The sequence below is a fragment of the Scomber japonicus genome, chromosome 7 (assembly GCF_027409825.1).
Source record: "Scomber japonicus isolate fScoJap1 chromosome 7, fScoJap1.pri, whole genome shotgun sequence".
Lineage (NCBI taxonomy): Eukaryota > Metazoa > Chordata > Actinopteri > Scombriformes > Scombridae > Scomber > Scomber japonicus.
In genome coordinates this window covers 16,656,400-16,683,507 of record NC_070584.1, presented here as the reverse complement: position 1 = coordinate 16,683,507, position 27,108 = coordinate 16,656,400, and the positions used below count along the sequence as shown (strand labels likewise).

Sequence of the window (27,108 nt, the reverse complement as noted above, 5' to 3'; positions counted from 1 at the left end):
ACCCTCAAATTAAATTCCCTGTGCATGTAGAATTGATTTTAAAAATCTGCTTTCTGGATTCAGACCGAAGAGTAAAACACCTCTGAAACAGCCTTGATTTGGATCTGAAGTCTCTGTCCTCAGTGTGAACTGCACCCCTCGGCCTTGGCAAAGCTGCAGACTGAAATTACATAGCTGCCAACTTCCTCATTAACCATCATTAGTCATCATTAGTTTGCAGCTCACAGAGGCTCAAGGTACCTGATATAATGCTTCTGTAGAGTAAGCATCACCGTCTCCAATCCTATAACAAACATAGGTAAACATTTAAACAGATTAATGGATCAGTTGTGTGGAAGAGTACTTAAACCAAACAGAAAAATGTAATGTTTTTATTACCAATTTTGCCCCAAATTAGAAAAAGGCAAACAAAAACAGCAGTGCATTCCACAATAGAGACAAATAACACAAAACAGTCACAAGTTTGAAGAGATATAATTCCTCCTTTGACATGTTCCCAACAACAACAAAACATAGCAACAGATATTAAAATTTGTCAGATGATATATTGGATAATGTTTGAAAAGGGAAAATAAATAACATGCACAGGCTTCACTGTGACAAACTGTGCTTTTCTCAATCCATTCTGGCAATCATAATGTGTCATTGGGGGTCTAATTCAAACCATCGGAGAGTTTGATTAAGTTTAATCATTAAGATTAACCATGGCTGCTCAGCCTTGATGCCCCTCTCCTTTAATGTAGGCTATTAATCAGCATATTGTGTGTGTGTGTGTGTGTTTTCAGAGGGATGGACTGCCTTAACTATTTCACCATCAAAACCTGTCATACTGATGATTCTGAAAACATGTTTTGGATCAAGAGAGTGGGGTTTGGGATTAGATCAGAGTGTGTATGTATATAGATATATATATAGCCTGTGTATATGTGTGTGTGTGGGGGGGGGGGGGGGTGCAGTGGGTGGTAAAGGGCAGGAGTCAAGGGAATTCATGCGCCAATGTTCCAGGAAACACAAAGCTCAAGATCAAGCATCGGTTGTCCTTCAGATGGGCTTGTTGTAATCCGTACGACATCAAACCCTGGTCCATCCATCCATTTATCCCTCACACCATGTTCCCTCTTTCATCGGCTGCACCCTGCCTGTGCCTGAGGGTCCACTGCTGACCATCCCCAGTGAAGCCCACCTCCCAAGTGTGTGAGGGAAGAAGCCCCACAAAAGCCGATTGCGTTTTAATAAAGTTTATTATCTGCAGGGAGCTAATCCTCAAGGGTAATCTCTCCCTTCTAGTCCTAAAGGAAAGCTGGATTACTCACTTGCTATAATCCCAATGAAATTGTTAGGATTTAGCTTGCGCTGCATAGCAGATGGCAACAGGCTTTTTCCTTCAACCTTGGATGCTTTAACCCCCCTATTTCTACATGCAACACCCCGTTTCTCCTTGCCTCATGTGTTGGCAGTCTTGGTCAAAAAAACAAAAATTTCTTCATAAACCTGAAAGAACAGTTAACGTTTTGATGTCTGAGACAACACATATGAAGTTTCACCTTTCCTCATACATTCACCAGCTATCGGTTCAGAAACATCTAAAGTTGCCTTACTTCCCTAAATTAAAAAAAAAAAAAAGATCTCAGTTAAAACAAAAAACAAGTCCTTATCAAAAATAATTTTATTGATTTAGACGGAAGCGAAGAAGCAAACAGAAAAACAGTGTTTTTGAGATGAACAGACACTTTACATCATGGACACCGGCCAAAAACAAATCCTGCTTATTCTAAAACCTTGTCCAGTGTGAACATATGCGTCGTTTCACAAACACGTCACAAACAACCACAGTTGTAATAAGCAGCTGTTATGTAGACTCAGCAGTGTGATGTAAGATTCAAAGATGTGATATAATGCTCAGTGTAATGTAAACCGCCTCAAAGGAGCTGGAGGACAAACGGCTGAGCTGTTCTTCACTGGTGAAAGTTGCTGTGGACCTGCTGGTCCCAGTTACAGTATTTCATGTGCTGCTGTCTGTACAACAACAGGTTGTAAAAAACCCACATAGAATTCAGGCACAAGGGCTGGACTGTATTTTTTGCTACCTGATTATTAGTGAAACTCATACTAATGACAAACTTCACAAGTGATTGATTTTTTTTTTGGGGGGGGGGGCAGTCCTGTCCATATAGTCTGTAATTTAAGGCACAGCTTTTTTTTTTTTTTTAATTACAGAAGGATCATCTATTTGAGTGTTTAGTTCAAATGATTTAAAGTTTGTGTAAATATATTGAAAATTTCTACTGGAACTTATTTTTGGTCATAGTACTAAGGTAGGTAGGTCTTCAACCTACTCGGAAACAAAACAGAGAAATACATTTCTTACAAAAATTACCATAACTTTAGTAAAGCAACAAAAACAAATCACGTAGTAGAAAATAACCCATAAACATTAGTTCCATTCACTTAATACAAAATCAAAAAAATAATTTTATGTTGGATTTAATTTCAACCTTCATATCGTAAGTGGTCAAACAGAATCAAAAGCAGGATTGATTCTCTCTAACAGAAAGCACAAACTCCGAACAAAAAGCCACTTATGGAAATAAACAATTTCCACAGTTGAGGTGCTGCATTAAGTGTGAGGCTGCATTAAGTGTAAGGTTACAGAACTGCCCTGATTTTAAAAAGGTAATTAGCTAATTTTCCCTTCACTTCCTCTCCACATATAACCAAACATTAGGTGACCACAGGCTGAAAACCGGCCTACTCTGGCTGTAGGTAACAGTTAAGTGGACTACCTAAGATAGTGCTAATCTTGACACATCCCCTTACATTAAACCCAACCTTAGCCTAGATGAACCTAATGAACGTTAATCATTGCTGTGACTCAAATTTGGATATACTTTGGTTCAGGGCAAGGCTACTTTAGCCCTGCGTAGCCTTAGACGGTTTTTAAAGAAAAGGTACATGGCAAGAAGACACATGGAGGACAGGAAATAAAGAATGACGCACAGGCTGATGTCCACTCTAGAGAATCCAATGCTCAGCACAGACATCCAGCGTCCTCTGTGGCTCAACTCGGCCTCCTCACTTAAGTACTGGCCTGCCAGTTCTCGCTTTTGTAGCCGCTTCCTCTGCTGCCTGACGTCCGGCTCAAAGTCCGGCTCCATGCGCTGCAGGCCCACCATCCCAAGCCCTGCGTCTAACTCCATCCCGAGCCCAAACACGGGCCCGGGGTCTTGCTCCTCCTTCCTCTGCAGGGTTCGTTGTTTGACCCGGCTGGAAGCAGCCACCCGCAGCGCTTTGGCCTTGTAGTGCTGGTTAACAAATGAGTCGAGATCCACGATGTCCTCCTGCAGGTCTCGCATCCTCATTCCCACAATGCTCGGCTTCCTGTTGGCCTGCCGTCTGCCTTGACTCACCTCCATTTCAGTTTTGGCCCAAGGAGTCGGCTTACCTACCATCTCATCTGCTGCTGCAGCTCCCTCCGCGCCTTCCTCCTCTTCATCTGTTACAGTTTCATCCTGCGGCCCCTCTTCGTCCTCCTCTTCCTCCTCTTCAGTGGGTTGTGATGGTGGAGGAGTCACAGAATCCAAGGCCTCTCTGGGTTTCCTTTCAACCTGTCTCTGAGCTTCTAAAGCTACAAGTATCTGCTTAATGGCATGTTTTGCCCTCTGCTTGGCCAGGACCTGGCTTTCATCCTCGAGGTAGTCTGGCAAGGAAGAGAAAACAGGTGGATTTTATGATCGATCAGGAATGCAAAAGAAAGACATATTTGTGCAGTTTGGTAAAATCATAAAATAAAAACAGAAACTATGACATCATCATCTGCCTGAAATCTGTACCTGACAGGATGTTGTTGGAGGAGAAGTGGGTCATGAGGAAGGAGAGAACCTGCTCATGGTTCCACCTGTGCTCCCCATTGTCCTTCACTGTATGACATGCTGGACAAATTTCTGGTGATGGCCACTGGATCTTTGGGAAATTAGGGTCTTCACTCAAATCACCTGGGAGAGGAAAATGCAAAAACAGGTTTACTGTATCGTACAGTAGAGTCCGTACAGGGCAACAGATTTAAAAGTATTGAAGTTGAAGAGTTGTTTCAGAGTTTGACTCTAGAACACTATTTTCACTTAGTGGAAAGTTCCTCTGTGCTCACCTTGCATCTAATAGGTTTAAGGCGTATATAGAAGCATGACTTTTCTTTGAAGTAGGAGACATATTGTGTCCTGCAGTTAAACTTTCACAATGAAAAATATTTGCCTATTTATTGATACTTGATTTTCAATTACGGAGAAGGAGTAGATGTAGTTTTAAGAATTTTTAATTAAGTAATTGAACTTTTTTTTGGGAAAAGACAAATTATTATTCAAAGCAGAGTGTTTTTATATGAATTTAAACCCGTTTCTTGGGGATCTTTAAATGTGGTTTTATGTTATGCTTTTAAAGATGTAACAGCTTTAAAAAACATCTGGCTAAATACACTTTTGCTGGTTTCCACCTTCTTCCATGATTATTTCCATTATGGGACACTCCTCTACATTTTGAGAAAAAAAAACCCAATACTGTACTACTGTATCACTATATTGATTTGACAGTTGTAGTACAACTGTCAAATGTACATGCTAAAAATATCATACAACAATATAATGCATCGCTATACAATAAACTACCACTACTAGTAGTTTGGAGTAGTATTTGACACAGCAACAACATTAAAATGCTGCTTACAGGATAGTGTATTAATATATAATCCCCAGAAAGAAACTATTCTGCTAAATAATACTTTTACTTGTGAATCTTGCTGTTGATATTCAAATACAGCTTTAATACAGTACTTTTACTTGTAATGGAGTATTTTATATAGTGCTGTTGCAAGATCTAAATGCAGTACTTCTCCCACCACTCCAGCTTTGTCAAAGTCTTTCTTGCAGCAACAAAGGACTGTTTTACAGTAAATATAAAAGGAAATGTAGCATTGACTGAGATTCGGTGTCACATGCAGTAACCACTCAGCTCCAAAGCTTCCCGTCAGCAGCTCCATCTATTGTTTCTTGTATCTCCTTGTTGGTGCATTGACTTGAGGATGTAAGTGCTCTGAGGACTGGATGCAATTTGTGTTGAACCCATTTGATCTTGTCACAGTGCTCGTAAAAACTAAGTGCCTATATGCATATGTGTATGTATGTGTTTAAAAGTGTATATGTAAATCATCTGTCTGTGTTGGTGTGCATGTAATCTAGCGATTGATAGTTTTGTGTATGTGTGTGTGTGTTCGTATGACAGGGCCTAACAATGATCAATGGGCTTCAGGGATGTCCCAGTGGGAGGGGTGGTGAGATAATAGATGTGGCCAATGTGGACAGCTTCCCCACTTGTACACACACACACACACACACACACACACACACACACACACACACAGTTTTCAGGCAGCAGACCTCAGTGCTCTGGACCACCTGTCTTGTCTCTTCGCACCCCTTTGAAAGCAAAGTCCAATCTTCAAATTGAACATGAGAGTAACAGAAACCTCGGAGGGGAGCTGCTTCTCTAATGAATTAGAAACTCTCTTTTAACATGTTTTCTTTTATGCTATCGCCTCCCCACACAGCCTGCATCCATGCAAACATACTGGCAGAGAAAATAAGTGTACATACACAAAAACATACATACAGGCCCAAACACAATCTGCACAAATGCCTACAAGGACACACACAGGGTAGTAATAATAGTAATAAATTGCTTGTTGTCACCTACATGCATGTGTGTCTGTGTATGTGTGTGTATGTGTGAAAAGGAAAAAAAAGAAGAAAAAAAGCAGAGCAGCAGCAGCAGCAGCAGGTCTGTCACTTTACAGCACTGTCAATTTACATCCTCCATCCCCTCTCCCTCTTTGCCTCTGCCGCTCAAGATTAATCTCAGTCATATGCATGTGTGTATGTACTCTGCATACAGTACTTTACATAAAGGATACATCAATTTTACTGTGTCCTGGATGGGCTGCGGCCTGTGGGTGTGTGGGAGCTTTTATACATTTCAGCAGGTAGGAGCGCACACACACACACACACACACACACACACACACACACACACACACACACACACACACACACACACACACACACACACACACACACGGGATGCCTCATATCTCTTTCCTCATTCTAATCAGCTTGCCACGTTTGAGGCCAGGGTGACTTTAGCCATACCAGCCATATTGAGATTGCCACAATGGCCTGTCACAGAAATGTCATCGCCAGCGGGCATACATATTCATCAGATATAAATATGTATTGTTCAGCGCGTCAAACTAGCTTCCTCAGCACTAATTCTGTAAGTGAGCATCACCTACACCACACGGTGTCCTGAGCCATCATAGCTGCTGTGGAGCGCAGCTGATGCCAGAGATTTTATGCTCGTTTAAATAACTGAGGCTAAAACTAATTTAGGAGATATATTCGTTCAATGCATGACAGGTTAAATGGTTTACTAGTGCTGTGTAACAAACTTTGATGCCTTTTTCGTGCTGTCTTAAGTGAATATCTGAAGCTGTCAAGTACTGAAAGCTGGCATTAAACTTCTGGTGAGATTCAAAACCTCAGTAGTTATTTGATTAGAAAGTTCCTGATTTAAATATGAGATAACTGAGAGAAACTAAGAGTTTTGTTTGTGGCCACATGAAGAATTCAAGTCCAATATTTACTCTCATTTCAGCTATGTTTTTGTCTTTTGTCTCTACACCACAAACTCATATGTTCACTGCCAGTCTCTAACTTTTTGTGTCCGTTGTTTGGTGCTGAATGTGTAGTGTACTGTGGGTTTATCAGCTGTCTGTCATTGCTGATGAGAGAAGTTTATTTCTATTGCTTTAAAACTAAATTTTGTCAAATTTTTCACTATTTTATTTGGACACAGTTGGCTGTACAGCTGCAACTATTAGTCGATTCACTGATGAGTCAAGGGACAGAAAATTAATGGCAGCTACTCTGATCATATAATTTTTTTTTTTTTTATGCAATAATGCCAAACATGAGCTTTCAGCTTCTCAAATGTTGTGATTTAATGCTTTTCTTTGTCAAACGTGATAGTAAATATTTGAGAATGTAAATCTTTGAGTCCAACCAAACAATACTTTCACTCTGGGAATTTTTTTTGGATTATTTTTCACTACTTTGTGACATTTTACAGACAAAATGATTGAGAAAATATTCAGCAGATTAACTGATTTTCACAATTATGAAAATACTTATTAGTTGCAGTTTTATAGTACTGCTTGTGTTTAAACATTTAATGTTTGCAAACTTTTATAAAATCATATGGGTTTTATGGAAAAACATGTTTATATTTATAACAGCAAGGTATTGAACATTTGTATTGTTTTGGTATTGGTACAAAAATTAAGGTACTGTAATGTGACCAGTACAGGAAATTTTCAAATGATACCCAGCCCTAATTAAAATCAATATATTTCTTCTATTCTGCATTAAAAACACACACATACACACATAATGCGAGCAGTGGTGAAGGCAGACAGGCCAACTGCAGCAGTGCCATTTTGTCTGTAGAAATGTGAATCAGTCTCAGCCTGTTGACAAGCAGCAACAGGACTGAGCTGCCACCGCTCTTAATTCTGCTGGTGCGAGAAGGCTGAGGGCCCTGGGGCCTCTTTGTTGCAAGCTAAATTAATTGTTCAGTCGCTTTACAAATAGCTGCTCTTTCATGCATGGCTGCTCCTGAAAGGAGGGGCGGGCAGGCCTGCTAAAGAGCTCCGCTTTAGGCAAAAGGGAGAGGAGGGGTTGAGTAGATGGAAAAGAGGGATGGAGAGTGCTCTCCTCAGGGAGACGCTGCCACTCATTGCTACAAATACAGACAAACCCTCAGCTCCTCCCTCTCACTCTCCTTCTGATTCATCCGACTTGTCCCCTGTGGACCTCCTACTCACCCTCCACCATGACTAACTCCCGCTGCCACACGCCACAACTTGACCCATGCTTGGAAAGCCTGCGTGTGTGTGTGTGTGTGTTTAGGAGAGGGTGATGACTGGTGGAAGGGAGGGGAGGGTTGTGTGGCTTGGTGCTTGTGTCATGGTGTTTGCCACCTGCTGTCACACAATAACTTGGGAATTGTGTGTGCATGTTTGTGTGTGTGTGTGGGCAAAGGGGGCTTGTTCCTGGGGGACCCATCCTGTGAGGATGCAGTGCTATTACTTGTCAAGCGGACGATATGAGTCCCAGGGGATTGTGAGTGGAAAGAGAAAAAGACAGAAACAGGAACAGAAGACGAATGGAGGGGGTTTCTGGGGGGGGGGGGGGTGAATAGTGTGTAAATGTCTGGGAGCAGACACACGCAGGGATGAATATCTTTCTGGCCCCTGCTGTTCAGGACACAAGCTGTCCCTGAGATAGAAGAGGGGGGCAGTCAACACAAACAAAAGATAGTGATTTAACAAAGTGGGCTGTTAATGACAGCCCTGTGCCTAATAAAATCATATGAACACAGACGAGCGAGGAGGGATGCTGGTGTAGCACTTAAGAGTAGGTAAAAGTAAGGTGCAGAAATGGTACAATACAGTCAAAGTCAAAACTTTGTAAATGTTTACATGGAGTGAGAATAGAGAAATCTGGACTAAGACCTAGTAATAGAAGACAAGTAATTGCTGAAGGCTCAGATCTGTGTATGATGTGCTAAAAGTTACTGATTGGGTGATTATGGGTGATTATGGTCAGTTAGTCTTTAAATAGTTGACCCAAAAAAACAAGATTCCTCACATCTTGAAGTGGAGTTGGAGGTATGGGGCTATAAGGAAGAGGTACAGCAGTAGCGGGATGTGGGGAAAAAAGTTAAAATAGAAAATGAGAGATGTTTGATAACTGGAGAAGCGATAGTGGGAGAGAATCGCAGTAGGGGCGTGAGAAGGATGAGAGAAGGCAGAGGGGGGTCAGGAGAAAATGGGTGAGGCAGAAACAGATGATACTTGGGAGGACTAAGACCAAATGACAGCTGGTGTCTGATCTGAGGATCCATCCTTCCTCCTCCCCTCACCCTCTTTAGCTGTATTATGAGGACTAACTGACCATGAGAGGAAACTGGAACTTAAAATCTTTCCCCCAAGTTCATGCTTATTATCCCACTACTGGGGATGTGTAGACAGACACAGGAGAGAAGAGGTGTGGAAAGAAGAAAGGATGTGATGGAAAAAGTGGTGACAGGTTGCATTGATATCTCATGTGAAGCCATGTGTGCAACATGGCTTCACAACATTTATCTTTGCCAGTATATTCTGCTCCAGTAGTGTCTAATGTAAACGTCCTCTACATATGTATTGTTATTAAGGTCTTCTCCCATCCCTCTTTTTGTGGTCTTCACTTTAGAAAACATCTACCAAAAAAAGTGTCTCAAAGCTGTAATAGAAATAATAGAGAGAAGAACCACCTCTAGTCTTTTCTACAACCAGCTACAGATGATGGGGCTGCCTCCTACCTGCCAGTCTGTTGTTAACGCGATTGTGTCTGGACCACAGCCACAGGACCGCCGTAGACAATGTGGTCACCTCTGCCAGACTCTCCTGCGCCATGTTCTCAAAGTGCTCAGCACACGGCCTGCAGCCAAAGAAGTGGTGGACGTAGCCCCTCATTGCACTCAGCACCTCCTTGGCATCTGGAGGAGAATAACATGAACACTGAATATCAATAACTCTCGTTTTATATTTTTGTACCAACATTTTTGGTGATATGCAATCAATGACAAACAGTGATTAATGCATCATAAACAGTACAGTATAATACATTGTTTTTAAATATAATTTTGCTTAGACAAGTAACTGAATGTAGAATCAACAAGCAGAAATCAGTCATTATTTCCCATGTAATGCACAACCACCTGCCCTTATAAAGCTGGTTTTCACTACACATTAAAATGTACTGTAAACCTGCTCTGCAGCCTGAGAGCTCGCTAATGGAAGCGTGGGTCCACAGCCTCCTGGATTCCCACGGTTATGTGGGCCAGGAGTCACAGACAGCTGGGTTAACCCCATATTGAGATGAATAATCTATACAAATGGGATAACCCAATCTGGAGATTAAACACAGTTAACACTCTGTGTGAATGGTGGCCAGGCTGTTGTCTCAGGACCTCAACAGTCCACTAACATATTTTCCTGAAGCTGTTTGCTTTTGTTCTCGACTTAGCAGAAACCTTCAGATAAATCTTCAGATACACCGTGCAGCTAGTCACACTGTGTTTTTTTGTGGGTCTGTGCTGTGTGAGTAAAAAGGATGGGAATATATTGGGTTGTATTCACACCTTTGATACTGTATGCAGCATGTGTGTGTGCACGAATGAGCTCTGTTTTATGTTGTAGTCAATACTGTACTTTATGTATGGGCACCCATCCATTAAGCTGGTGGACTGTGGGGGGCCAGATGGACGCCCCTTTTGGTCAGTCCATCTGCAGGTCACATGATGGTCTGTAAACCCTGGGATTAACCTCTGTGTGTGTGTGTGTGTGTGTGTGTGTGTGTGAGGTGTGTGTGTGTGTGTGTTGAAGAGAGATTAACATCCCTGCCAGGAGCACAGCCTCCGGTCATCTGCCTGTTTTATTAACCACTCACATTCCACTAATCTAACATAATCCCTTTTCACACAGTTACAATTAGGCTCAACTTTATCTGCAACAAAAACACAAAACAAATTTCTGGTCAAAAACACAATCAAGATATAGGTTTGAATTTGAGTTTTTGTGTGTGTATTCGTCTTTTCTTTGTGATGTTGAATCAGGTCAGTGTGAAAAGAGGTCTGCCAAACATTCCAGGGCTAATTTGTTTACAAAAGCCTCACAAAACTGTCATCCTCAGCCCACCCCTGTCTCTGTGAACTTTCAGTGGCCCTTTTCATTCACAGAAACACGAACTGTGTGTGTGTGTGTGTGTGCACCTGAGCCCCCTGCGTTCTTGGCCTGGACAGTAAGAAGGTGAAAAAGAGTCCACACCCCACAAGGGTAACGTCTGAGGTGGGGTTTTGATCCCTGACAGCCCACCCACCTCACTCCTTCAGGTAAAGCAGCGTCTGGAGCCTAAGAGGGAAACAAGCAAGCAAACATGAATCAAAGACAAAAAAAAAAAAAAAAAACACAACAAAAAAAACGACGAAAAAAAAAACCACACACACAAAAGGTTCTCTAAAAAGAGCACCTCACAACCTATTCAACTTAATGAAAGCCGTTCCGTGTAGTTTTCTTGATCAATGGGAAGTCAATCTCAGGTTAATGGCTCAGCCCTCCACTAATGAACAGAAGCTATCCAGATCTCAAACCATGAGCCACAGTTGAATCAGACAACATATTTTCTCTGACACAAAGTCGTTTCTCTCGCCGCACTCTATTGCCATCGCTCGCGTGATTGACAGGGTTACTCACATGTCAATAGTAAAGATTTGGAGTGTGTATACGTGTGTGTGTGTGGACTCCATTTCCTCTGAGGTGAAGTCTATTCATACCTTCCCATTGATTCATTGATCCATTGATTTGCCTGCTAAAAGCTAATGATGTAAGTAAGTGAGTCTTTCAATTTGCGAGGGGCCATATACTGAAGGCATGCAGGCTTCATTCCAAAGACAACAGCACATAGATTTTCGGCTCTATGCGCTGGCACTGAGACAAGGACAAAGTACATATTGAAATATCTGGATATTTATCTTTAAATATCAACTCCTTTTTAACCAAGAGATTTTCAAGATCACATTTTGACATTTCTTTAACAGAATCAGCATCACTTTGGTGCTTCTGAGGGGATTTTTGAACGGATTAAGTGGCCAGACTGACAAGTGACCTTGGTTGCTCGGTGAAACAACGAGACACTCCCAGGCAGACGTCCTCGCATAAGTCTGGGTGCGTTTTGTGATGCCCTGCCCTCTGTTCTCCCTGCTTATATGTCTGGTACGGGCTTTTTCTACATCTCCCCTCCTTTCCTTTTTAGATGCCTGCCTGCTTAGATTCACTAAAACTCTGTTCTCTTCCTCAATTTGTATTAATGTATTCCACAGTGTCCTAAATGGAGTATGAAACTTCTGAAACCAATGAATACCAACAAGAGAGGACAGACAAAAAAAAGTTAACTAAAGTAAGACGCAGGTTCAGTGTAACAATGATGAACAATGTCAACACTATTGTGATGACCCTCATTGGACAGACTCCTTTGTCCTGTCTTTGCAGGAGCCTAGTAGGTGGAGTTGAGTCATCAGGGAGGTTCAGCACACCTGGACTAACTGACTTCTATATGAGCTGGTGGTGGTCAGTCACTTGCCCTCTCTCCTCTGACTTCCACAAATCTATTTTTACTTACAATTCATGTGTGATCTCTCCTCCCATGTCCAGCCATGAGTTGTTGTTGCTGTTGTGACACTTGTATGTTTTTCTATACAGCTCCATCTTGACTCACCTGTGATGAGTCATCCAGTTTCTCTTTAAACGCCACATAGGAAATCTCATTTGCAGTCTGGTTCTGTAGCCAAGAGTTTACAGACTGTAACAGGTTCATCACCACAGGACGTCCTGGAAAATACTGCAGACATAAAGAGCAGAGCACAATGGGAATAATTGTTAACTTTGAGCAGTGATGCAGATGAAGCCTCTGAGAAAAGATGACTTATGTGTGGTTTTTTAGACTTTTTAAGACTGGAGCTGAAAATCCAGTAGTTTTGGTCACTTGTACTCACATTATTTGATTATGACAGCCACTAAATTCCATTAGACAAGTTTAGTGACAATTCTTCCCTGATGACGTTCAAATGACTGAAAGTGGTCAATAGTTAATGGGATTTTGGTTCCCTCTCATTTTACAGGTTTTGGGCCTACACACCTGTCAGTAAGACTTTATGAAGTACAAGAACTTAGCTGAAGCTTTTATCTAGTATAATTTAGAAAAATCTACCAAAATGTCTTATGGTTGTTCATTTAGGTGTGTTTTGGTCAACCACATTTACATTTTATTTCCAAAGAACTACGTTTGATGCTCATGCCCCTTAAATGATAAGACAGGGAATATTCTATATTTTTCTCATCACTGAATCCCCTGAACAGATCAAAACAAACAATGACCTAAGCCAACTGACAAGTACTGTGTGTGTAGCTAAAGCCTAATTTAGATTATTCCTCCAAACCACTCCATTATTCATAAAAAGAGCTACAAAATTGTTATTGTTTGACAAGTTACTTCATTATGTTTATAGAATATTTTCTATCCCACATACACCATCCTGAAGATATAAATATTGAAAATAGTCCCTGATGCATGCACAATCTCCTGTTTTCTAACAATAATAGTGCCCAACTGTTTTAAGACACCACTAAGCCTTTTTAAAAAATAGACTTTGACTGATTATATACATCTTCAGTAGGAGCCAGTGAGCTTGAGGCTGAGTGCCACATACTGTACAGGCTGCAGAAAATATTGAGACCAACGAATGCATCTTTGGTTTTGGTGTGTTGGGATTTGTTGATAAAACATAGAGTATTGCAGGCATTATCATTAATCATCCTCAAGTCTTAGCATGAAACGAATGAATATTGTGCACAGCATTTATGGGCTGCAAAAAAGCTGTTTTTCCTTCTTAGCAGCTTCAAAAGAATTTCACTAAACATAACAGCCGAGCTTAAGCCTCTTCCTCCATTAAGATCTATTCCTTAAGCCACTAAAAACCAGTCGCCACCGTCTTCTCAAGTTCTCCCATGATGTGTATTTACGTCTTTTCAAAACTAGCGCTGCCATGGTTACAACAACGGCTGTGAGGAAACATGATACAGTAACTAGCAAAGTAGGTTCACGAACAGAAAGAGGAAATCCACCTGATGGCTGTCTGAGACCAGTGATGACAGAGTAAAGACAGACACAGACAAGTGTGTCTTTAGACATACCATACCGACAATAGAAACAGCTGACTGCACTGACATTAAGAGAGAGAAGAGTGCTTTAATAAATATCAGCTAAATGTGCTTCCTATTCTTACAGTAAGCCTGTCTTTATGATAATGGTCCAGTTCCTCAGAAATAAACACTTTAGAAAGGGATCACGTTTTTTCTTTCCAAGACTTTTACAAAAAGGGATAAATAGAATACTACCATGGTAACTTTAGTTTGATTTTTTCCTCATCCTTGGCTCTTTTTTTTTTTTTTTTTTTTTTTTTAAACAAGACAGAACACGGTAAGAGATCACCCTCACAAAGCATCAATCTATTTTTGATTCATAGTTGTAGCTAAACTTCTGCTCAACAGAGAAAGCAGAGGGTAGACTTCGGATGTGTCATCCAAAACGTGGCCTCAACCATCTGTTCAGCCTAACACACCTGCATGCACGGACAATCTTGCACACACAGTCCTTTCAGTCTGCAGCTCAGTCCTCTATTCATCACCCTCTAACAGGATCTGAGTGTTACACCCTGACCACTTAACCAGACCCTCAGTGATTTGCTTAAACCTCTGTGTCCAAAGCTAACAGAGTCGTGCTTCTTCGTGTATCCTTCCCTCTTCACTGCATGCAGCATCTTCCATCAACTCGACCTTCAAAAAAAAAAAACTGTGTGGTGTTTTTAGTTTGTTGTACAATATGAATAAGCAGCAATCACAAATGATCAGCTTTCAGATGTGGGGGAAAAAAAAAATTCAACACCATAAATCACTATTGATCATGTATAATAATTGATTTGTATTCTATTCTGACATACAGCATACGTTCACCTTTTTGCTGACTCTCTCACACTGTTGCAAATAAACCTCTACACACTCACGATGTTAAAAAGGACACACATACACAAAAATACTAAAAAGGCAGAGTGTCACAAGAACACAAAGGCCTCTGATGTCTGCTGCTTGCTGCTGGGAAAGTGATATAATAGGTTTAGGTCTGGGTCGGAGGTCTGGATGCCAACCAGTCAGAAAAGCTCATTAAAACAACCATATGAATTTAAGCAGAAGAGAAAACGCAGGTGTTTCTGACTAATGGGCTTAGTTCAGCATCACCAACGCAACAATATTCATGGACTCTGTCAGGCGGGTGATTGCGTAAAGAACTCAGAAGTCCACCATGTTCATCAACGAATCAAAAGAATCCGTCTTTTGATTCGAGTGATCAAAGACGGATATTAGTCAGTGTCATCTTGCTCAACTTTAGCAGTATTTGTCTTAATTTACATCGATTCCTTTTTTTCCAATACATTTCTGTCCAATTCCTTGGCATTGATCTTTAATTGTGCACGATATCAGTCAATCAGCTTATTAGTTTTGGAAGTAGTTGCTTTAATATGTAGATGAACTCCGTGCCAACAGCAGTGAACAGGCGTTCAAGCCTTCACAGTACGGATTTAAAAAAAAAAAAAAAAAAAAATGTAGGTGGAATTTAACAGATTTGCTGTCAAAAACAAAGATGCTTCAAAATCTTAGATCAAAAATAATGTTGCATGTTTTCTACATTTAAGATTTTTGGATCATCTTAATCAGTACTTACAGCTTTACATTGTGGATGGAAAACATTAAACCTGAAAAGGCACTAATTTAGATGTCTATCTCTGCATCACATATAAAGCACAACATCAAGTGAGACTATATATTTAATTTATAATAAAATTATGTCAGCTGACAGCCATCAAAATAATCAGATATTGAATAAAATTCAGTGTTTGCGATGACCAAAATTGATTTATATTTTTCTTAAACTGCAAATAGTCTAATATTATCATCTCTACTACATGTTTCCTATATCTGCTCTCGACATCTCCAAGAAAACAACCCACACACACACACACACCCACCCACCCACACACACACCCTCTTTTAACCCTGTACCCCTCCTGCCCCCATCTCAGTTGGACCATGACAATCCCCTTCACCCCGGCAATATGTCATCCCTGATCGGATTAGTATCAGCAGCACTTGAGAAACCACAAGCTCCTTGTGGTGAGGGTCCCAAGAGGGAGGCATCTGTTGGCTGGAGCAGGGCAGACCGGGCCAGGCCCGGGGTAGAAGACAGGGGTGAAGCCCCTTGGTTATAATCCAACTTCAATCTACCCAGTGGAGGCATGGGGTGGGGGGTTGCAGACACGTGCCAGAGTAGGAAGTAGGCAAACAGCAGCCTCATATTTACAAACACTCACACACACACAGTCACTAAGATGGAGCTACCACAGAAAAACAGCCTCCTGAACGGACTAATTCTTCAGGAATGACTTAAAACAGTAATTCATAATTATATGGACAGTTCGTTTAAATAAATAAAATACACACCAAGCACCTTAGCACCCTAGTAATAAAGGTGCATGTGCCCTTGACGTCAGAAGGACCAAGCTTGTGTCCCTTTAGATCAAATCCCCCCCTCTTAATTCTTTGTTTTATTCCCCTGGCCCCTCCGGGCTGAAGGCCTTCTTTCAAGAAAAGTAGGATAGAGGTGTAATCCTTAAAAACCTTGCTTTAATACTCTCATGCTTCCCAAGATCCACTTTTTTAAATCCTCATATACATGTAGAGGATTCATAAATCCGGCTTCAGCCTGACGAGACAGTAAATCTAGTAATATTATGACCATGTTCAAAAAAAAAGGAAAAGAAAAAAACCAAACAACCCCCATGTTTACATGTTTGGATGAAGATGCTAAGCGACAGCGGAAGAAAGAAACCATTCATGGAATTACAATTCTAGGACAGAAGAGTCATTTTTGAGGGTAGGGTAAAAAGATGAATATATGAGGGGATAAATAAACATTCATTTAACACAAACTTTACAATCCCTCATTAATATGCACAGAACACAAAGAGCTATGCTCATATCACTCATGTGCGCGCGCACACACACACACACACACCTAATTGTTTGGTTTATAAAAAAATAAAAATGTCGTCATGATTTGAGGAATGTATCACAATTGTGAGGTGATGACAACCACGCTGCAGTCAGGACAATGTGACTCACTTTCACTCTAATCTCACAACATGACTCATGCAGGGAGTTCAGGTGGGTTTTTACATACTGTGTCAGTAAACAGCAAGAACATTTCTTCTTCAATCAACAGCTGTTATATGAATAATCACAGACTACTAATCATAACTAGATTTCATTCTGTAATATTTGCCCCATGAATTGTACAGTATCATATAAACTATAAATATTAATATTCATTCAATACACATGTTTTCTTTTGAGTAGTCATCCTCTATCATCCCAATCCTCTTCAGTTTCTTCACCCTGTTTCAGATCCAACTTGCTTGTCTTACATTAACACCTAACAAGCTAACGGGCTGAATGGATTCTCTTTGTAGGGAGAGCGCTCAGCCAAATGTCAATAAGGACTGTCACCAGTCCCGGTCAGCAGCAACAATGACAGCCTCTTTAGCCAAACAAAGCCGCTGGTCCATTCTGGTAGGGGGACAGGCTAAAAATACCACTGGGACCTGCTGCTATTGACTAAACAAACTGGAGCTAATGGGAGGCCACAGAGCTCCGCACCCCCCCTCCCTACCCCAAACACACGCACACACCGGCTTGCTACAACACCTCCCTAGAGAGTGAGATATAATCAGAGAGATTGGTGACGGACTAGAGCAGTGAGACAGCTTGGTGCGTAGCCAATAGGGACAGGGCTAGCAGGTCAGGCCTCATCATCACAACATGTTTTCCTGGCTGGCACACTTCTACGAGGAAGGAGGGAAAGAGGGAGCATGTGATCAGAAAGGTAAAAGTTAAAAAAAGCGAGCCAAAGTGGGTAAGTCATTATTTGATGTCCGTAAAAGCTGCATAATCAGACAAAATTATTTACAAAAAAATTGACATATCCATGAAAGAGAGAAGGTATTATGGAAAAAGAATGAAAGAAATAGGAGGACAGAAAATCCAGGGGGGCAAGAGATTTTAGGGAACCACAGAAGACTGGCACAATCACAAGCATCTACTGAAATGCCTGTGTGAAGCCAAAGAGGGATACAGTGTTAGGAGGAGGAGGAGGAGGAGGAGGAGGAGGAGGAGGAGGAGTTGGGGTATCCCAAAGAGGGTGGCTTGTAATCAAACTGTGTGTGTAAAGCCTATGATTGGTGAGTGGGTGGCAGCCACGCTTCAATACCCCTGGGAGCCAACATGAAGAGGGTCAACAATACCCAAGAGAGTGTTTGTGTTCCTTTTCTAGTCAATGGCATCCACTTGTGCTTTCAATAATGTGCAAGTGTGTGTGATGAAAAACAACATTTTTACAAAACAAAAAATGTGGTAAATGTGCAGAATAATCTAATGGATGCTAAAAGAATTTAACACGTGTTATGAATGTGGGAACTAAAAGCAAAATCCTGCAAAAAACCCAACAAATCTACAATGTGTGAACTAACATTTTGCTGTCTCATTCTCCATCTAGTGGTGACCGGCTGTAACTACACATTTCTGTTGTGGATATTCTCCCACACAACAACATTGTTTCTGATGATTTACAATAAACATGTCATCTTGTAAAAGTGCAGCTCAAACAATGTTCCTGATGACAATGTGAAGAGTAAAATAGGGGGAGACTGGCTACTGATTATTTCCCTCCAAATAAGAGAATACGTTGTTGAAATACAGTATGTTTGCACTTCAGATGATATTTCTGAAATCAGATTTGTCATCCATATGTTTCTATTTGATGTCTGCCTGTTTTCAATATTCAAACTTTTATCATGCGTGTCATTTGTTTTGTATGTGTGTCCACATTTTGTGTGTGTGTGTATGTATTGCTGTCTTCTTGTTAATTTGACCTTTGCGAGGACAGAGATGTACTTTTTCAGGGCAATCAGGACATCTCCTTTAATGACAGTCTGCGCAGCCAGCTCCACACGCAGGGAGTAGTGCAGTGTTGACTCCAGGTCTGCCATGTACACCCTGGAGCTGGGCAAAAAGTCACACAGTTAAACTCATGTAAAGAAGTAGGAAAGGTGACCAAGGTAAGATGGTCATGTACAGTTTGTTTAGTTCATACCTGTTGAAGGGTCTCCAGGGTTCTTCTGTGTTGTTGGTGACCAGGTGTGCGTTGTCCGGTGGAGGCTTTCCTGACCGCACCACCCCCGGCAGCCTCTGGAGGGCGAAAGTGTAGAAAGTACGGGCCTCATTGGCACTGAGGGAGGAAAGGACAGGTGTGATTGATCTAAAGGAGACTTATTAGGACAAACCTTTCCATGTACGTTTTTTTAGTTTTCATTTGGGGCGAGACTCTTTTTGTTAGGGGTTCTACAATTGTGGAATGAGATACACAGCTCCACACTATATGCTGACCCCTTGGTCCATTCAAGAAATGCCTCAGCACGTCTTTAAAGAACACCACTTGAGCCCATTTAAATTAAAAAAGGAACACTTGTGTCTCTCCAAAGCTTGATTGTCTTAACTCTCTTGTAAGTCACTTTGGATAAAAGAGTCTGCCAAATGCCAAAATGTAAATGTAACTAATTAACTACAACACACATTGATATTTTAGATAATACTGCGCTTCCAACAGTTTGGGGAAAGCCCTTTTTTGTTTCATAAAAAGATGGTTTGCAGAGTGTGGTGCGGAAGAATTTTCCAGGCCTGCTCAGAGCCCTGATTTTAACACCATCCGACACTTTTGATGGTATGAATTGTATCTCAAACACTGTCCAAAATCAGAGCCTGACCTTGCTAATGTATCTAATGTGTCTGAATGGGAACAAATCCCTGCAGCCAAATTTCCAAACTTTTGTGGAAAGCCTTCCCAGAAGGGTGACAGTGGTTGTAGCTGCAAATCAATGTTTTTAGGGTGCTTTGTTCAATAATCCATGAAGAGTGTAACATTCAGGTGTCCACACACTTTTGGATATATGTGTAGCTGTCTGTTAAGCACTAAGCAAGGATCCTCAAACAAAATGCACTCTCTTTTCCTGCACCTTTTGTTTTCCAGTCTGCTGCCATAAAAAATGTTTTATGACCTGTTTTTTTTGTGGCCATATATTTTACACACTTACTGGAACACATTTCAAACCCTGAGCAGATGGTGCCAGAGTGGCGTGGGACTGAGAGAGTGAGAGAGAGAGATCACTGATCATTTAGCCGTGTGGTAACTCTGGAACTGGAACCATGGCCATTAAATGTGCTCCCTCTCTCTCTCCCTCCCTCCTTCCTTCCTACACCCTCATATCCTCCTCTCATTTACTTTCTCCCCTCGTCAGGGACAGAGAGAGAGAGAGAGAGAGAAAGAGCGAGCATCGTAAAACTGGAAGAGGATGATAATAAGGAGGATGGATACTCTGGGCCCACGCTCACTCACACCAGCACGGGACTCAATTACACCTGCGTGTCTAGTGGGAGTGTACAGATGTGGAGGGAGAGCCATTCATCCAGCGATCCCCAGGGCTGACGGGCAGGCAGGCATCAGGGAGGGCTGGGAGGGAATGCATTCACCTGGGACCAGCACACATTACATGCATGACGGATGTGAGACGCCCCTGCACGCTCACACACACACACACACACACACACACACACACACACACAGTGCACTCAGCTCTCCCAGGATCAATCAGACATTCAGCGATGATGGGAGGCCATCTGTCGCCGTGTGCGGCTGGGGCTTGTTTGGCAGGTGAAGCCAGAAAAGCAATGGCATTGTTTTCATGCAAGAAATTAAAAAACCTCCCCTCTGTACAGTGATGGAGATGAGGGGGGTTGGAAGGGGAGAGATGGAGGGTGAATAAATAAATCCGCAATAAATCATTTCCTTTTTGCATTTGTCAACTAAAAAGAGTCCTCTTTGCATGCCAAGTTATTGAAACAGCCAAACAAAGAGGCAGAAACAGCAGATGAATTTGCAGGGTGAGGAATGATCAGCGCCGCTTTATGATAGTGAATAATGGAAGCGATTTTGATGCTCTGATCCCATTAAGAGGCCAGATGTTTAAAAGTATTCTCATGAATAGGGTTCAGATAATGAGCCTATGATGAAACTTTTCAGCAGAAAGCAAAGTTGTTGTGTGTTGAACAATGGGAACCGAAGGGGAATAAACTTGCTGCTTGTGTATTTTAGATCAAGGTAAATGGAAATCACAGTAAAATGTTTGGAAATGTGCTAAATCATCAATACAAATCATTTATGTTTGTATTTTAAATATCTCTAATAAATATAGAAAGATATTCGTGTTCAAGTTCCATCAAGTGTCATCCTTTCTTTAGGTTAAAATATTGAAAATCTAGGAGTCAAGGTTCATGGGGAACCAACAAATAGACCCTGTTGCACTTCTGATGACTTCAGACAATGAACAATTGTGTGCTGACTGGTACTTTCAGATCACATGCAGAACAGTAACAACATTGTTTTTCCAATTTGTGCCACTGTACTATTCAGCACACCACATATCACAACAGGAAACTCTGGAGGATCTTCAGAGAAGTTGAACGTTTTGTTACATCCTGTGCAGTCATCTGTGATGCTGATTGAGTTCTCAGCTCTGATTGCTTTGGTGTTTTTGCACAAAGATCAACAGTGAAAAAGATAAATTGTCAAACCATTCACTTCTCAAATCAAAACACTCTGACATCATCTTCCTTTGCTACACTGTTTTTTTCATGGCTGTGTTTAGAAACACAGTAGCACATATAAAGGGTCATGCACACACTCACACACAGGTGTCTTCACTTATTCTGGTTAATTAGATAGTTTGTTCACATGGAAACAGTCATCAGTTCAGATCTAATCCTAAATGAAAACACCTGTGTAGGTGGACTGTGTATAGCCTACAACAAAAAGGAATACAGATTTACCTTATAACCATATGCTGCAGGAAAAAAAAGTGTCTTAGGTGTTTGAACTACAGTGGGAACCTGAAGGTGCGTCCCACAGTTTACCTCTGACTTTATGCACAATCCCTTAATATGGTGTTCCCTACATGTCTGTCTCACTGAATAAATGAATATTTGTACAGCAGACACTGCAGCAGGTGGAACTGATATCAATGAAACCTCTGCTCAAATCAAGTGTCATACTGGTGAGCCATCATGCACTAAAACAGGGTCATGAATTAAAAAAAAACAAAACAAAACAAAAACAAAAAAAAAACTAAACTAAATGGGAGTCTGACATCTTTTATTTTGTTGGGCGCAGCTGTGGCTCAGGAGGTAAAGTGGGTTGCCCACAAACCACAGGGTTGGCAGTTTGATATTTTCTTATACATTTTTTAATTCAGCTGTAAGAGATGCCAGCTGGTGAATGTCATTTCATTGCATAGCAGTGTGTTTTTCAGTGGAAGTGAAAGACTACAGAAACACTCACACTTTGAGTTGGGTGAAATTGCCTCCAGGATAATAAAGGTAGCAGGATGGGAACTCGGTTACTCCCAGTTTGGTCACCAGCTCTTTCTCAGTGCTCAGGACCCTCCGCACTGTGATGTTCTCAAACTGTAACAGGTCCAGGGTAACCTGATGTATACAGTGTACACATGTGGAAAAAAGGGAAAATGTTTTTAAATCATGTTATATTTCAACATATGGAAATTGCATATATCATGTCAAACTAAATTTCCCTTTCTGAATAATAACATCATCCACAACAGAGGTTTGTTAGTTAGGTGTTAGCACAGGTTGGACTGTATTTCATTTTTCTGAAATAGCGTCTAGAGAACAGAAAAAGCACACAGTGGGTCATCGTTAACATGAGCTGTTACCTCTTGGCCGATGAAGGATTTAGACTCCTCAAAGATCAGGGCCAGGTGCTGCACGTTGTTGGTCTCAAAGAAGCTGTCAATCTCTGGTTGGCTGGAGTGAGAAGAGCAGAAAAAAACTGATTAGAAAGGAGTCCCAGACATACTGTATATTACATTACTGCCAAAGAAATGTCTGACTTAAAATTAGGGAGGAAGGATTAGTAGGAGGATTTTATGGATGTGTTGTTTTTTTAAGAAGAGAAAAAAAAATGGAGCCTTCCAAAAATGTAACTAAAATGCATTTAATTTAAGCTTTTTTTAAAATTTACTTTTGAGTTGCTTTGGATTATATTTATAGATTACACTCACAAACAAAAAACATAAAAACGACTGTAGGACAGCCTCATATGTGCTTTCAAGTATGTCCTTTCTACTTCAAAAATGTTCTTTTGGTTGAGGAAAAGAGCAGTTTCCATTAAACATTTGTTTTAAAGTCAGACGGTGAGTTCACTTATTTTTTTAATTGCAAAAAGAGGGCAAGAAGGAGGAAACCCTCATGTTTCTGAAAGAGGAGATGGTCGTTTCCTTTTAAAGCTAAATGTAGAGATGAACTTTACTGATATTTCCTGTTTCCTTTTCCTGCATCGTCATAATTAACCGACTGACATTACGTGTCCGAATACTTGAAATGACATCATGGGAACTGAGCAGTGAGGCTGAGTGACAGTCTGAAAACTCTTCTGTGATATGTGCTTCTCCCAGGCTCTAGTAAAAAAAAACTTAACTCATTAGAGTGCCTTGAGTTTTCTCAATTTACCTGGTGGACTCTAGTGGGGGGCAGGCAGGGGGCCAGGGCTCTCCATGGGTTTCCAGTTTTTCTATAATCGTGTGTCGGAGACCTCTAACATCTCGGGGAAACCCTGTAGATCAAAGAACATTAAGAGAACGTTATACACAGTTGTTATAATTCAGGGGCATTTTTCACCTGCAATATTACATAAGTGTCTGAATGCTGCACAGTTACATAGTGGAGCTGACTCAAGTCAGAAGTAAAATATGAGACAAAAGGCTGACTAACTGATCTGTATTTCTGATAGAGCTGTGATCACTCTGCATACTACTAGTCTGATATGACGCCTATTGAAACTGCACGTTCACTATGAAAGACAATTCAGGGTGGAGTGTGAGAATAAACAAACCACAGACTTGTTTTTTTTAAATACCTTTAAAAGCCTCTCCAGTAGATTCAGCTTTGGAGTAAGCATGGAAGAACTGTGAAGTGAAAGCAAGAGAGAGAGAGAGAAAGAGAGAGAGTTTCTGTTAGGAGGGAAGTTGAGGGAGAGAAGTGAGATCAGCTCGGACTGGTCTCACACGGCTATGAGAGAAGCAAAGCGGTGTTGTGTAATGTTTGGTTGGGGGACTCCCTTCCCCTCTGCCCGCTTTGACCCCTAAATCCTTCCTGGTTAAAATGAGTCGCAGATGTTTCAGCTCTGTGTATTAAGACAGAAGGAGCTCTTTGTTTTATTGGCTTTCACTGGGTGACAGACAGGAGAGATAGGGCGGACAGCAGAGGCCTTAACACACACTACTGCTGACTTGTCAGATAAGCTGTAAATACAAATGCAGATGTTTGATGGCAGAGTGTTTCTGCAGTGTGGCTGCTGATCATGCAAATCTTAACTCTACTGGGAAATGACTAGTGCATCTACAATCTGTCACGTTCTCATCCAGAGCATCAAAAATTATTCATAAGCCAACAGAATAAGCCAAGAGAATAAACAGGAAAGCATGTTCTCACAGATAACACACAATTACACCGCAGCCTTCAACTAAAACAAGAACAGTCTGACTCAAAACTGACCGTTTCACAAAGTGGATCCTCCAAGTTTTAAAGTTAGTTAGCATTTTTGCTTACAGGAGGTGTAGAGCAGCAGCAATTAGTTGATTAACATATTTGATCATTTCAATTATTTTTTTATGTTTTTCTGAGTGTTAATGCTTTTCTTTGTGATACGTGATTGCAAAGTGAATATTTGGGGGTTTTGGACCATTGGTCAGACAAAACAAGACATATGAAGACATCACCTTTGACCCCAGGAAATTGTAACATGTTATGTGTCACTATTTTCTGACATTTTATAGACCAAACAATCGAGAAAACAATCTGAAGATTCATTGTTAAGGGCAATAATTGTTATTTGCAGCCCTACACAGTTGATACATTGCATTTTTAAATATACAAAAATAGCAACTGTTCATGAAGTATCAGGTCTTAAGATCACAAATAAGCTAAGTATATTTAAGAAATTGGCACCAATCAATAATTATAAGACCATTTGTAACTATGCAGTGTACCAAAGGTTGTACTGGTCACTTGGGGGCCAACAGTTGTACTCCTGACTTGACTTTGATAAACTTGGTTTATCAAATACCTTCAAGTCCATGCAAGCAGGCCTTTTGTTCCCACAAGTTAATGTACATACATCTACACGACATGCAAATCAAAATCACACATATCATTGTTGGGGAAAAAGGGGAGCTCCCACACAAGTTCAAGTGATTTGTTCAGAAAACTGAATGAGAGTAGAAGAAGGACTGCAAATACAGTATGGTGGATTTCTGCAGTAGAATGACCACAGAAATGACAACTAATGATCAAGTCACCTGCTGAAGTTATTCAGAAAATGTCAGAATATATATTTTAAGAAGCCTTTTACAATAACCATTAGAAACCTCAAATATATTCAGTTTACTGTCATATGACAAAGAAAAGCAGCTAAAAAGATGAAATATGATTGTTTTACATTTTTGGTTGAAAATGGACTGAAACTATTGTCAGTTAAGAAAATAGTTGCCAATTAATTTTCTGTCCATATTTTCAGCTCTACTTTATTTTCTCTTTAGGCTAGTGGTACTCAAACGTTTTCATGTCAAGGAATCCTAAACTGACTACACCATGGACCCCAATTAGATAAGATTTTGTGTCCCAAGGTCCCCCATCTGATGAGATCTTTGTTTTAGATGTTGTATCACAGAAAGTGTATAAAACCCATGACCAAAATACTCATATATTCTGTCATTATGTTACTTGTTGAGGAAATTATAGTGAAAATAATTCCCTTCTTACAGTGGCCCCCCTGACACCCTATCAATTATTCTTGGAATCCCCAGACCTCACTGCTTTACACACAGATGAGAAAACATGTTCATCTTCTCCTGCACACTTTAAGCCATCAGCTTTAATGAACAAAGAACTGAGCTCACATACAGCAGCCATTATGAAAGAAAGAAAGGGCACCACAGTGTTTGGGCTTGTGTCAACAGTTCTTATGAGATACCTTTAAAGTTGGATACCCTCTGATGCTGAAGCCAGTGCAAACCTTCCTGTTGGCCTCTGCAGCACAGTCTATGGCTGCCAGCTCCACAGCTGGCTTCCACTCTAAAAAGGACACCAAATAGAGAGAGAGAGACACACAGTAAATATTTAGTGTACTGTCTGTCTACTGTATCCTGCACAGTGTACTAACAGGGCAGGCTCACAGTTGTTCAGGCTTTCATATCTATCTATCTACAAGCTCAGGGAGAGCTAGACTGGATGCAAAGTTACAACTGGCATCTTTTCCTAATTTCACCTGAAGTCCTCTAATATTTTCAGCTGGATCGCTCCACTGGCTCTGAGGGAATGCATTTAATTGCATGCCAAGGGATCAGTTGCAATTATTGACTGTGTGTGAAAGTGAAACACTGGACTGAAATACCCCATGACTATGTCAGGCCCCCTGCCACAAAAAGAAACTTCACACTTGATAATTTATTCGCATGGCTCTGTAGTATTTCATTTGACACACGGTGAGCCAGAGCCGAGCAGAATTAAAAACACACACAATCACATTCCTTAATAATTAACAGACAGAAATAACAGCGTGGTGCTTTTGCTGTTTACCTGTAGATGGATGCATTATAGATTATTGTATATAGCCTATGTATGAAACTGTGAGACGTTTTGATGGCCAGTGGTGCAAATGTGTCAGTAAATAATGAAGTGTAAAGTAGGATTTCCGCTATTATGAACTAAAATAAACCAGATTGATTGAAAGCAGCAGTAGCTACGTGCCATGCACCAACCTTTAATGTCTCTTGCCAGGCTTTTGTAAACCGGTGAAAAGGCGATGCAGTGTCCACACCATGAGGCGTAAAACTCAACAACTATCGCCGCTGTGGAGTTCACCAAAACCGACTCCACATTTTCCGGACTTAACAAGACGATCTGGTCAGAGGCGGTGTATAGTCCGGCCTCCGCAGAAGAAGGGAAAAGAAGACAAAAACATAGACAAACTACAGATGCTGTCGTTATCTTTTTGCAGGGATATGTCCGAATATCTCCATTAAACCGAGACGTGGCACCGATACGGCCACCTCGCCACGCCATCTTTCCCCGTCCGAGCTGCTGCTGCTGCTGCCGCCGCTGCTGCTGCTGCT

General features: G+C 41.0%; 1 protein-coding gene across 1 annotated transcript; it reads right to left on the bottom strand.

Moving 5' to 3' along the window:
* Nucleotides 1-357: 357 nt before the first annotated feature.
* qsox1 (quiescin Q6 sulfhydryl oxidase 1) lies at nucleotides 358-27,108 on the bottom strand. Its single transcript, XM_053322412.1, has 13 exons — nucleotides 26,755-27,108; nucleotides 25,968-26,068; nucleotides 23,853-23,901; nucleotides 23,447-23,549; nucleotides 22,651-22,741; nucleotides 22,260-22,405; nucleotides 18,963-19,097; nucleotides 18,742-18,871; nucleotides 12,420-12,542; nucleotides 10,918-11,056; nucleotides 9,466-9,642; nucleotides 3,831-3,992; nucleotides 358-3,697 (listed from the first exon to the last, which is right to left on the bottom strand). Exons 1-13 carry the CDS (start codon nucleotides 27,056-27,058, stop codon nucleotides 2,895-2,897), a joined length of 2,463 nt encoding a protein of 820 aa, XP_053178387.1. The 5' UTR covers nucleotides 27,059-27,108; the 3' UTR covers nucleotides 358-2,894.

Excerpts from the sequence above, each read along its gene's own strand:
- qsox1 (XM_053322412.1), bottom strand. The coding sequence starts at position 27,058 with ATGGCGTGGCGAGGTGGCCGTATCGGTGCCACGTCTCGGTTTAATGGA. Across the intron at positions 26,069-26,754 it reads CCTGGCAAGAGACATTAAAG|AGTGGAAGCCAGCTGTGGAG; the intron begins GTTGGTGCATGG and ends TGTCCTTTTTAG. Across the intron at positions 23,550-23,852 it reads TACTGGAGAGGCTTTTAAAG|GGTTTCCCCGAGATGTTAGA; the intron begins GTATTTAAAAAA and ends TTTGATCTACAG.